This window comes from Ranitomeya imitator, chromosome 2 (assembly GCF_032444005.1).
Source record: "Ranitomeya imitator isolate aRanImi1 chromosome 2, aRanImi1.pri, whole genome shotgun sequence".
NCBI classification, from domain to species: domain Eukaryota; kingdom Metazoa; phylum Chordata; class Amphibia; order Anura; family Dendrobatidae; genus Ranitomeya; species Ranitomeya imitator.
The window spans coordinates 310,728,805-310,741,949 of record NC_091283.1 but is presented as its reverse complement, the minus strand read 5'-3'; the positions used below and the strand labels follow the sequence as shown (position 1 = coordinate 310,741,949).

The following is a 13,145-nucleotide window of genomic DNA, read 5'->3' as shown; positions in this document are numbered from 1 at the left end:
ATTTAGTCCTGTCTATTACCTGGTGATGTGAGGGGCTCTGGAACCTCCATGATGACATCCTTGTACACATCTTTGTGTCCTTCTAAATACTCCCACTCGTCCATGGAGAAATAGACAGTGACATCCTGACACCTTATAGGAACCTGACACATACAATGATACCATCATCCCCCCAATCCCTTCATAGCATTACTGTATAATGTCCCAGCATTCCCAGCAGTGTCACCTCTCCAGTCAGCAACTCAATCATCTTGTAAGTGAGTTCTAGGATCTTCTGGTCATTGATGTCCTCATGGATCAGGGGGTGAGGTGGAGGCCCCGTGAATGGGCTCAGGGGTCTTCCCCATCCCTCAGACACCGGGTCCTGACAGCGATCACTAGAGGTCTTCTTCACTACTATGTAATCCTGGTTATGGAGAGACACATTAATAAATCTCACTACAGACATCTCCAGAGTCCTCACCTCTCCAGTTCTGTCCATCGGTTATTCCCATAGATAAGAATTATGTAATGTGACGTCATCAGAATCTCTCACCTCTCCAGTAAGACGGAAGAGGATCTCTAGGGTGAGGTGTAAAATCCTCTCCGCCATCTTGTGTCTGTCCATATCCATCTGTAATGGGTAAATAAGGAAAATTCCCTCAATAGTAGATCTTCACAGAGGATCGGATATTGTAAATACCTGAATGAGAAGAAGATGAGCCGATGTAACATCATAAAAATCCTGTAGATAATAAGGGGAAACATATAAAAAGATAGAACTTGTAGATGTTGTACTCTCTAGTCTTGTATGGACTGGAACATAAGTTGAATTGCTGACTAAGACATCTCCTCCATGCAACCAATCACTGCCTATATTACTCACTGCTTTGGCGACTGATTGGCTGTAAGAATCATAAGTTTGTTAAGTCTGAGCAGAAAATACAGAGACTGGCGGGAACCCAAGCAGCAATGGTATATTTGCTATTTTACAGTATTCAATTTTCTTCTTTCCATCTACTAATAAAACCTATATATTTAGGCCACAGACAGCAAGCAGTTTCTTCCTCGGAGTCGGCAGCTGAATACGTTCCTCATAGACTCATCTTCCATAACGCTAATTCTCGTCTCATTTACCGACCCTGGAATCAGCATTAGCAATACTGCAGGAGATATTCATTACACGTGACAGGAGAAATAACTACTTCATGATGAGGACGACATCTTCATCTTCTACTACGGCTCTAGAAACAGATTTGTCCAGAGTCCGTCACTGACTCCATCACCACCGGCCTCTATATGAAAGTTTCCCGACAATACTGTGTGGGGCCCCGTACTATGAGAGTAATACAGGTTTCCTTGGTTCCCATCTTTCATAGACCCAAAAATTGGGTAGGAGATACTGTGAGAACATTATACTGTGTGTGGGAACCAAGAAAATGGCAATGTACAGTATCAAGAATGGGGATAAATGAGGATTTATTATCTAGTGGTTTGGGTGGTAGCAGATTGTGTGAGGCATTTTGTGTTATTATTATGTGTGGAGGCTACTGGGGGAACATTATACTGTGTGGGGCCCCGAACTATGGGAGTTATACATGTTTCCTTGGTTCCCGGCTTTCATTGTTGGGTCGTTTGTATCTATCAGCGAAAAGGAACAAAACCATTGTGATTCTTATAAGGAGACAACCAGGGGAGGATTACAAGAGGGTCAATCTGGGCGGCAGTCCAGGGCCAAGTGGTGTGGGGGGCCCTGGGCTACCGCACAGATTGCCCGCCGGCCGCCGCCATCATCAGGGCATTACTCGCACTGTGCAGAGACTAGTCCAGAGAGTCAGTGAGTGACACAGTGACAGACAGTGGCACCCGTGCCGTGACCCACCAGCCGCCCGCCCATGTCAGACTGGTGGTGCCGCCGCGTTATAACCTCCTGACTGAGTCCAGATTTATGTGCCGTGCGGGCCTGCGGCCATGCCCCTGCCGTGCCGTCACTGACTCACTGCCTGACTGCCATGCCGTTCCGGGGCAGTCTGATTGAATCTGGACACACTGGCCTGGGGCAATGATGCTGGAGGAGGACACATTCTGGGGACTGGGGGCCTCAAATGATTGCATTTGCTGGACACACTGGGGGCCTGGGGGGGCAATGCAGGAGACACTGGGGGGGGGCAATGCAGGAGACACTGGGGGGGGGCAATGCAGGAGACACTGGGGGGGCAATGAAGGAGACACTGGGGGGGCAATGCAGGAGACACTGGGGGGGCAATGCAGGAGACACTGGGGGGGCAATGCGGGAGACACTGGGGGGGCAATGCAAGAGACACTGGGGGGGCAATGCAAGAGACACTGGGGGGGCAATGCTGGAGGACACAGCAATGCAGGAGACACTGGGGGGGCAATGCAAGAGACACTGGGGGGGCAATGCAAGAGACACTGGGGGGGGCAATGCTGGAGGACACAGTCTGGGGACTGGGGCAGATGATTGCATTTGCTGGACACACTGGGGCAATGCAGGAGACATGGGGGGGCAATGCAGGAGACACTGGGGGGGCAATGCTGGAGGACACAGTCAGGGGACGGGGGCAGATGATTGCATTTGCTGGACACACTGGGGCAATGCAGGAGACACTGGGGGGGCAATGCAGGAGGACACAGTCTGGGGCAGATGATTGCTGGACACACTGGGGCAGATTGCTGGACAAACTGGGCAATGCTGGACATACTGGGGCAGATTGCTGGATACACCGTGTGGGGGTAATATGCTGGACACACTGGGGATAATATGCTGGCCACACTGGGGCAGATTGTTGAACACACTGTCATGGGACAGGATGGAGACAGATGGGGCAGGATGGGGAAATCATATGGGGTAGAATGGATACTCAAGAGGGCAGGATGTGCAAACATATTGCAGGAGCCAGGAATGAGATACATGGGGCCAGGATAGGGAATATTACTTCCGTAGGGGCTAATTAAGGGATATTATTACTGCAGTGATGTATTTATTTTATTTTTTGAGTATACTGTTTTAAATGGGGGGGGGGGGGGGTCCTGTTACTGTGCAGAGTGACACTATATCGCCTTTTTTCTTCATGTGGTGTAATGTTGAAATTGGAAAATTAAGCAATGTGTTCTGCAAGCGGAGCTCGAGATAACTGTGTTATTTCCTGCAGAAACAACAAACAAGCCCTGGCTGGAATAAATGATGGCGGTCTGTGCTTCATGACAGATGAAGGACTTCACCTAGAGACGTCACTGGTGAGTCAGTGTTATCTATACACTGACACTATACACTATAAACCACGGGTGTCAAACTGCATTCCTCGAGGGCCTCAAACCATGCGTGTTTTCAAGATTTCCTTTGCATTACACAAGGTGCTGGAATCATTCTGTGCAGGTGATTAAATTGTCACCTGTGCAATACAAGGAAATCCTGAAAACATGACCTGTTTGCGGCCCTCGAGGAATGCAGTTTGACACCCCTGCTGTTAAACCATATACAGAGCTCCTGTGTATAATGTCGCCAGTGATCGCTGTATAACCTCTACACAGACACTGCATACCAATTACAGATCTCCTGTGAATACTGGCAGTTATGGTGACAGTATTTTGTTTTTTATTTTTTTATTACTGTCAGTATTGTAGTATTCAGTCACTATGTGGTGGTAATATGTGGTCTGGAAATGGTGTTGCGGTATTTGTCCCTTGTACGTGCTATTTGGTCACTATGTGGTGGTAATATGTGGTCTTGACATGGTGTAGCGGTATTTGTTCCTTGTATGTGATATTATTCGGTCACTGGTGGTAATATGTGGTCTGGCATTTGTTCATTGTATGTGATATAATTTGATCACTGTGGTTAAAATTGTACTGTTCAAAGCTATGGTTTAAAGTGTTTTTATTTTTGTTTTGTTTTTCTTCCTAACTGAAGGGAAAATTGACTACATCAATGGATGTTTGACAGGTTATAGTTTCACACAGCAACTATTTTTCTTGAATAATCAGGTTCAGGTATAACATGATGACCACCCACCCCCCGTCACATGACCACCCCCCGTCACATGACCCCACCCCCGTCACATGACCGGGGGGACCCACAATCTCTGAACAGCCCGGGGCCCTGGCTACCCTTAATCCACCCCTGGAGACAACACAAACCCCCTAAATATCACATTTTATAACAACCCCACAATCTGTGACTCTTCAGGGTAAATCGCTCTCTCACCATTGGATTAGAGCTGATACTATGAAGCTAAAGGGACTAAACAGACTTTCTGTCACCTCCATAAAGGAGCACTTTACTGTGTTTGTCAGAACTGTCCGAGGATTATTAGAGGGGATAGTTTCCCCCCAATTAGAAGGGACACCTGTGGATATTGGGGTCTTTACCTGCTACAGTTCTGGTGTGGACCCTCCACCCGCAGAGCTGCACTCCACATATATGGCTGCTCTGTGCGCACAGCACCTGTGATGAGGTCACAGGAGGGGAGGAGTCAGGGGTCACATGATCAGGGGGGCCTAGGTGTATGCAGGACTCTGCTGTGCTTGTTGTCATGGTGCTGGATGAGGGGAAGATTATGTGTAGGTTCAGGAGGGGTTTACAGTGTGGATGTAGCAGAGCTGTGTGTGTACGAAATGTACGGAGCAGAGCCATGTGTGTATGAGGTGTATGGAGCGGAGCCGTGTGTGTATTAGGTGTACAGAGCGTAACTGTGTGTTTACGAGGTGTAAGGAGTGGAGCCGTGTGTGTATGGAGCAGAACCACATGTGTACGAGGTGTATGGAGCGGAGCCGTGATTATAATCAGTCTTTGGGGGCTAAATGGTTTTCTATCCTTGACCTTAGAGGGGCTTATAATTTGATACGCATCAAGAAGGTTGATGTGTGGTGATGGGAGAGCGTGCTCAGTACTTGATCGAGTATTATTATTATTATTATACATTTTTATAGCGCCATTTATTCCATGGCGCTTTACATGTGAATACGGGGCAAATATAGACAAATACATTAAACATGAGCAGATAACAAGGCACACGAGTACATAAGGAGGGAGGACCCTGCCCGCGAGGGCTCACAGTCTGCAGGGGGTGGGTGAGGATACACTAGGAGAGGGAAGAGCTGGCTGTACGGCTGTTCAGTAGGTTGAGGATCACTGCAGGCTGTAGGCTTGTCGGAAGAGATGAGTCTTCAGGTTCTTTTTGAATGTTTCTATGGTAGGCGCAAGTCTGATGTGTTGGGGTAGAGAGTTCCAGAGTATGGGGGAAGCACGGGAGAAGTCTTGGATGCGGTTATGGGAAGAAGAGATGAGAGGGGAGTAGAGAAGGGTATTTGGGGGTCACACTCACGTGTTTACCGCCTATTAGACGGCCAATAAACACTCGGGGATTGCCCGACATACACAGTAATGACATAAACATGTTGGCTACTGGCATTACTGTGACTGCCCGCCGCATAGTACCATCAAGTCTGTATAAGACCTGGTGACGCCATGTTTGGAGCATTGTACACGGACATAGTGTAGGGAGAGTTTCTGCTGATGTTACATTAAACCAACAGCCCTTTTCAGGACATTCAAATACAAGTGCTTCTCACAAAATTAGAATATCATCAAAAAGTTAATTTATTTTTGTTCTTCAATACAAAAAGTGAAACTCATATATAGAGTCATTACAAACAGAGTGATCTATTTCAAGTACTTATTTATGTTAATGTTGATGATTATGGCTTACAGCCAATGAAAACCCAAACGTCATTAGTGATGAGCGAATAGACTCGTTACTCGAGATCTCCCGAGCACGCTCGGGTGTCCACTGAGTATTTTTAGTGCTCGGAGATTTAGTTTTCATCACCGCAGCTGAATGATTTACATCTCTTAGCCAGCTTGATTACATGTGGGGATTCCCTAGCAACCAGGCAACCCCCACATGTACTTATGCTGGCTAACAGATGTAAATCATTCAGCTGCGACGATGAAAACTAAATCTCCCGAGCGCTAAAAAATACTCGGAGGACACCCGAGCGTGCTCGGGAAATCTCGAGTAACGAGTATATTCGCTCATCACTAGTTATTATCTCAGTAAATTAAAATAAACTAATAGTGATGAGCGAATTTACTCGTTACTCGAGACCTGGACTGTTGCGCAGTGATCCAAGGTGTTGTTTTCAGATGAAAGTAAATTTTGCATTTCATTTGGAAAACGAGGTCCCAGAATCTGGAGGAAGAGTGGAGAGGCCACAATCCAAGCTGCTTGAGGTCTGGTGTGAAGTTTCCACAATCAGTGATGGTTTCGGGAGTCATGTCATCTGCTGGTGTAGGTCCACTGTGTTTTACCAAGACCAAAGTCAGCTCAGCCATCTACCAGGAAATTTTAGAGCATTTCATGCTTCCCTCTACCGACAAGCTTATTGGAGATTAAAATTTCATTCTCCAGCAGGACTTGGCACCTTTCCACACTGCCAAAAGTACCAATACCTGGTTTACAAACAACAGTATCACTGTGCTTGATTGGCCAGCAAACTCGCCTGACTTTAGCCCCATAGAGCTGGGCTGTAGAATCGATAGTTTTGACTTGAGATGTGGATACTGTATATACATTTTTAAACATGTCTTTTTCCCTCTTGCGGGCAGAATGTGCAGATGGCCGTGTGTGTCCTATGCAGACACCCATATATTTTGTGTTTAATATCTTATGATGTGTGTATACATCTATATATTCATCTGCTGAAGTGCAGGCAGTATTTGCATATCCATAATTTGCATATTTTACTTACATTTTTAAATATATATCTTTTTTGCTTTTAATCTTGAGTTCCATTTGTAAATAAATTGTTTGTATACTGTATGTTTATGTACATTTTATTTTGTCATTATATACTTGTTATTTAACCATAATCTCACTAATCTGCTGCATTAAAGGGACTCAAAAGCTGCTCAGTCTAGCTTGTTACCAGTCCCCTCTGTTACAGCTGCGACTGCAGATGTGGCCCAGCCGACGCCTCCACATTGGCAAACCATGACGACATGGGGCGAGCGTCCCAGGTGGGAATGGAAAGTGGACCCACTGAACCACAGAAGGGAACCTAGACCTACCCAAACTAGTGAAGGGCAGCAAGCAGGGTCTGTGGCAGCTGAGCTTGTGGACAAGATGGTGACATGCAGAACTAGATAGCACCGCACAACTTCAGGTAAGAAGAAAGATAAAGTTTACTCAAACGAAATCACAGTACATAAACAGAACATAACTATGCCAGGCTCCCGATTCCGCACATCAAGAAAGGGTACACATCTCAATGAAACAGACGAAGGCAGGAGGATATCACGGGTTGATGCAGTCCGGGGTTATCTGGCACGGGCATACTAGGACGGCCTCTCTCTCAGGTCTTGGGCATAGCACAGGCTCAGCGGGAGAACATCAGACACTGACGTCGGACAGACTTCAGATGATGGCATGGGTCATCACCGGTTTCACCTGTCAGAAGTGTAGACTAGTGGCCCTTTTAGAAGAAAAGGTGCGGGGTCTGGAAGAAAGAATAGCAACTTTGAAACTCATCAAAGAGAATGAAGACTTTCTAGACAGAACAGAAGCATCTCTACTGGTCACAGAAGGTGCAAAAAGTGTCAGAGAACCTCCAAAAGCAGATGAGTGGAAGCATGTGACCAAAAGAAGCAAGAAGACCATGGAGAAATCACCAACCACACAACTGAAGAACCGATATCAAATCTTTGTAGAGGATGAAGATGGCACACCTAAGAATGAAGCAATACCAGCAAGCAAGAAAGAAAAGGGCACACAGCAACAAGTGACAGCAAAAAGTACAGCCAAGAAGCAACGAAGAGTGGTGGTGGTGGGAGACTCACTACTGAGAGGCACCGAAGCAGCCATCTGCAGACCGGACATAACTGCAAGAGAAGTATGCTGCCTTCCAGGTGCGATGATCAAGGATGTGACCGATAGGATACCAAAGCTCTTCAGCTCCAAGGACGTCCACCCATTTCTTCTGATACATGTTGGCACCAATGACACGGCAAGGAAGGACCTACCGACAATCTGCAAGGACTTTGAAGCGTTGGGGAAGAAAGTAAAAGAACTGGATGCACAGGTAGTTTTTTCTTCTATCCTTCCAGTAGACGGGCATGGCACCAGGAGATGGAACAGGATCCTTGATGCAAACAACTGGCTAAGACGATGGTGCAGACAACAAGGATTTGGATTCCTGGACCACGGTGTGAATTACTGGTATGATGGACTCCTCGCCAGAGACGGACTACACCTCAACAAACCTGGGAAACACACATTCGCCAGAAGACTCGCTACACTCATCAGGAGGGCGTTAAACTAGAAGAAGAGGGGACGGGAAGAAAAACATTAGACTCGAACAAAGACGACCCAGGAAAACATACTCAGAAGGGAGGTAAGAACATTTCTAAAACAATCCACAGTGAGGAGATTGGAACAAAACAAAATCCTCTAAACTGCATGCTCGCAAACGCCAGAAGCCTGACAAACAAGATGGAAGAACTAGAAGCAGAAATATCTACAGGTAACTTTGACATAGTGGGAATAACCGAGACATGGTTAGATGAAAGCTATGACTGGGCAGTTAACTTACAGGGTTACAGTCTGTTTAGAAAGGATCGTAAAAATCGGAGAGGAGGAGGGGTTTGTCTCTATGTAAAGTCTTGTCTAAAGTCCACTTTAAGGGAGGATATTAGCGAAGGGAATGAGGATGTCGAGTCCATATGGGTTGAAATTCATGGAGGGAAAAATGGTAACAAAATTCTCATTGGGGTCTGTTACAAACCCCCAAATATAACAGAAACCATGGAAAGTCTACTTCTAAAGCAGATAGATGAAGCTGCAACCCATAATGAGGTCCTGGTTATGGGGGACTTTAACTACCCGGATATTAACTGGGAAACAGAAACCTGTGAAACCCATAAAGGCAACAGGTTTCTGTTAATAACCAAGAAAAATTATCTTTCACAATTGGTGCAGAATCCAACCAGAGGAGCAGCACTTTTAGACCTAATACTATCTAATAGACCTGACAGAATAACAAATCTGCAGGTGGTCGGGCATCTAGGAAACAGCGACCACAATATTGTACAGTTTCACCTGTCTTTCACTAGGGGGACTTGTCAGGGAGTCACAAAAACATTGAACTTTAGGAAGGCAAAGTTTGAACAGCTTAGAGATGCCCTTAATCTGGTAGACTGGGACAATATCCTCAGAAATGAGAATACAGATAATAAATGGGAAATGTTTAAGAACATCCTAAATAGGCAGTGTAAGCGGTTTATACCTTGTGGGAATAAAAGGACTAGAAATAGGAAAAACCCAATGTGGCTAAACAAAGAAGTAAGACAGGCAATTAACAGTAAAAAGAAAGCATTTGCACTACTAAAGCAGGATGGCACCATTGAAGCTCTAAAAAACTATAGGGAGAAAAATACTTTATCTAAAAAACTAATTAAAGCTGCCAAAAAGGAAACAGAGAAGCACATTGCTAAGGAGAGTAAAACTAATCCCAAACTGTTCTTCAACTATATCAATAGTAAAAGAATAAAAACTGAAAATGTAGGCCCCTTAAAAAATAGTGAGGAAAGAATGGTTGTAGATGACGAGGAAAAAGCTAACATATTAAACACCTTCTTCTCCACGGTATTCACGGTGGAAAATGAAATGCTAGGTGAAATCCCAAGAAACAATGAAAACCCTATATTAAGGGTCACCAATCTAACCCAAGAAGAGGTGCGAAACCGGCTAAATAAGATTAAAATAGATAAATCTCCGGGTCCGGATGGCATACACCCACGAGTACTAAGAGAACTAAGTAATGTAATAGATAAACCATTATTTCTTATTTTTAGGGACTCTATAGCGACAGGGTCTGTTCCGCAGGACTGGCGCATAGCAAATGTGGTGCCAATATTCAAAAAGGGCTCTAAAAGTGAACCTGGAAATTATAGGCCAGTAAGTCTAACCTCTATTGTTGGTAAAATATTTGAAGGGTTTCTGAGGGATGTTATTCTGGATTATCTCAATGAGAATAACTGTTTAACTCCATATCAGCATGGGTTTATGAGAAATCGCTCCTGTCAAACCAATCTAATCAGTTTTTATGAAGAGGTAAGCTATAGACTGGACCACGGTGAGTCATTGGACGTGGTATATCTCGATTTTTCCAAAGCGTTTGATACCGTGCCGCACAAGAGGTTGGTACACAAAATGAGAATGCTTGGTCTGGGGGAAAATGTGTGTAAATGGGTTAGTAACTGGCTTAGTGATAGAAAGCAGAGGGTGGTTATAAATGGTATAGTCTCTAACTGGGTCGCTGTGGCCAGTGGGGTACCGCAGGGGTCGGTATTGGGACCTGTTCTCTTCAACATATTCATTAATGATCTGGTAGAAGGTTTACACAGTAAAATATCGATATTTGCAGATGATACAAAACTATGTAAAGCAGTTAATACAAGAGAAGATAGTATTCTGCTACAGATGGATCTGGATAAGTTGGAAACTTGGGCTGAAAGGTGGCAGATGAGGTTTAACAATGATAAATGTAAGGTTATACACATGGGAAGAGGGAATCAATATCACCATTACACACTGAACGGGAAACCACTGGGTAAATCTGACAGGGAGAAGGACTTGGGGATCCTAGTTAATGATAAACTTACCTGGAGCAGCCAGTGCCAGGCAGCAGCTGCCAAGGCAAACAGGATCATGGGGTGCATTAAAAGAGGTCTGGATACACATGATGAGAGCATTATACTGCCTCTGTACAAATCCCTAGTTAGACCGCACATGGAGTACTGTGTCCAGTTTTGGGCACCGGTGCTCAGGAAGGATATAATGGAACTAGAGAGAGTACAAAGGAGGGCAACAAAATTAATAAAGGGGATGGGAGAACTACAATACCCAGATAGATTAGCGAAATTAGGATTATTTAGTCTAGAAAAAAGACGACTGAGGGGCGATCTAATAACCATGTATAAGTATATAAGGGGACAATACAAATATCTCGCTGAGGATCTGTTTATACCAAGGAAGGTGACGGGCACAAGGGGGCATTCTTTGCGTCTGGAGGAGAGAAGGTTTTTCCACCAACATAGAAGAGGATTCTTTACTGTTAGGGCAGTGAGAATCTGGAATTGCTTGCCTGAGGAGGTGGTGATGGCGAACTCAGTCGAGGGGTTCAAGAGAGGCCTGGATGTCTTCCTGGAGCAGAACAATATTGTATCATACAATTATTAGGTTCTGTAGAAGGACGTAGATCTGGGTATTTATTATGATGGAATATAGGCTGAACTGGATGGACAAATGTCTTTTTTCGGCCTTACTAACTATGTTACTATGTTACTATATGATGCAGTCCAGGGTCATCTGGCACGGGCATACTAGGATGGCCTCTCTCTCAGGCCTCAGGCATAGCACAGGCTCAGCAGAACATCAGACACCGATCCAGGACATCACAGGGTGGGTACTGGTGTGACATCGGGACACAGGCAGAACATCTGAACATCAGGACACAGGCTGGACATCTGGACACAAGCTGGACATCTGGACACAGGTTGGACATCTGGACACAGACTGAACATCAGGACATCTGAACACAGGCTGGACATCACGACATCTGAACTTCAGGACACAGGCTGGACATCAGGACATCGGACACAGGCAGGACATCGGAACACAGGCATGACATAGGGACACCGGTGTGGCGGCCTAGGTCATTCGCTGGGACACGGATGGCACAGAACCAGGCAGGGATGGTCAGGCTCTGGGAGCCAGACAGCGGTCGCCAGTTTCCAGACATCGGACACCATCTCCAGGCACCAGGCAGTGGTCGTCAGGTTCCTAACTACTGCCGTCAGGCTCCGGACCTAGGAAGGTACTCAAGCGGGATGGTGCCAGCACCCCCGATTTGGACCGTGGCCAGACGGAGTTAGCCCCGCATAGCAGGGTGAGCACCGCATAGTAAACACTCAGCCAAAACACCGGACTCCATCTTTAAAAGACAAACCCAGGTTAGTTCAGAGTCAATGGGTACAGGGTTCCAGACACAGAGGGACTTCAGGAACATAACACAGAGGACACAGTTCAGACAGGGTCAGGTACAGGAACGAAAAACGGATCAAGAGTTCAGACCTGAGAATGCAGCCCTCAGGGAGGCGGGAAACAAAACACAACAGAAAATAGAATTAGACCTACCGGTAATTCGGTTTCCACAACAGCCCAGGAGGTTGTCTCCATACCCTAATGGGGGACAGGGAGCACAAGAGGTTGAAACCATTCCCACCTCCCATTAACCAGTGACTTACAACTGATACCATAGATACCGGTTACCTTTAGGTTCTCAGAAATTTATCCAAGAATGTCGGGAGGGAAGTAGTGCTGTCGTGGAAGGCTCCTAGAAACCGAATTACCGGAAGGTCTAATTCTATTTTCTCTAGTTGCCTTCCACGACAGCCCAGGAGGAATGCCAACCAATTCTGCACTAGGGGGACCACAGCTTGGAGCACTTTACGGCTGAAGACTAGATCCCGATTGGACCAGATGTACAGTCTATAATGTTTGGTAAAGGTGTGAAGAGAAAACCATGTCACGGCCCTGCAAATCTGCTCAGTAGATGCGTCAGCCCTTTCCGCCCAGGAGACAGACGTAGATCTGGTGGAATGAGCTTTTAGGCCTGCAGGTACCGTCACATCCTGAGCTAAGTATGCTTCAGTTATGGCCTTTTTTATCCAGTTGGCGATTGTATTTTTCGCTACTTTTTTGCCCTTGTTTCGGCCAGAAAAACATCCAAAGTATGGAATTTTTGTTCCTCCGGATTTGCTGGATTCTGGCAGAAAGACGGGAGGACTATGTCCTGTGATCGGTGAAAATCTGATACCACCTTTGGAAGAAAAAATGGATCAGGGCGAAACACAATGGAATCATCCCTAATAGTGAGGTAAGGTTCTCTGATTGATAGGGCTTGTATTTCCCCTACTCGCCTTGCCGTAGATATGGCAACCAGGAAGGCTGCTTTGCAGGATAGGAGCTGTGGAGTACAAGAAGACAGTGGCTCGAATGGAGGAGCTGTGAGACCTCTTAGAAATAGGTTTAAGTCCCATGATGGGACAAAGATCTGCCGTTTGGGATGATGTCTAAGTGCTGAAA

The 13,145-nt window shown here is 45.8% G+C and overlaps 1 protein-coding gene across 3 annotated transcripts in view; it reads right to left on the bottom strand.

The window, feature by feature from the left end:
• The window catches only part of LOC138663398 (oocyte zinc finger protein XlCOF22-like), a 61,501-nt gene extending 57,054 nt beyond the window's left edge, over positions 1-4,447 (bottom strand). For 2 of the 3 annotated variants that reach the window (XM_069749576.1, XM_069749579.1), the window contains exons 1-4: positions 4,369-4,429; positions 536-724; positions 227-406; positions 20-143 (exon numbers count right to left, since the gene is read on the bottom strand). In XM_069749576.1, coding sequence (XP_069605677.1) covers positions 20-143; positions 227-406; positions 536-613 — 382 coding nt within the window. In that variant the 5' untranslated portion in view covers positions 614-724; positions 4,369-4,429. Of the gene's footprint in view, positions 1-19; positions 144-226; positions 407-535; positions 725-4,368 lie in introns of all 3 variants that reach the window. The other variant, XM_069749577.1, reaches the window with a different exon arrangement.
• Between the last annotated feature and the right edge of the window lie 8,698 nt (positions 4,448-13,145).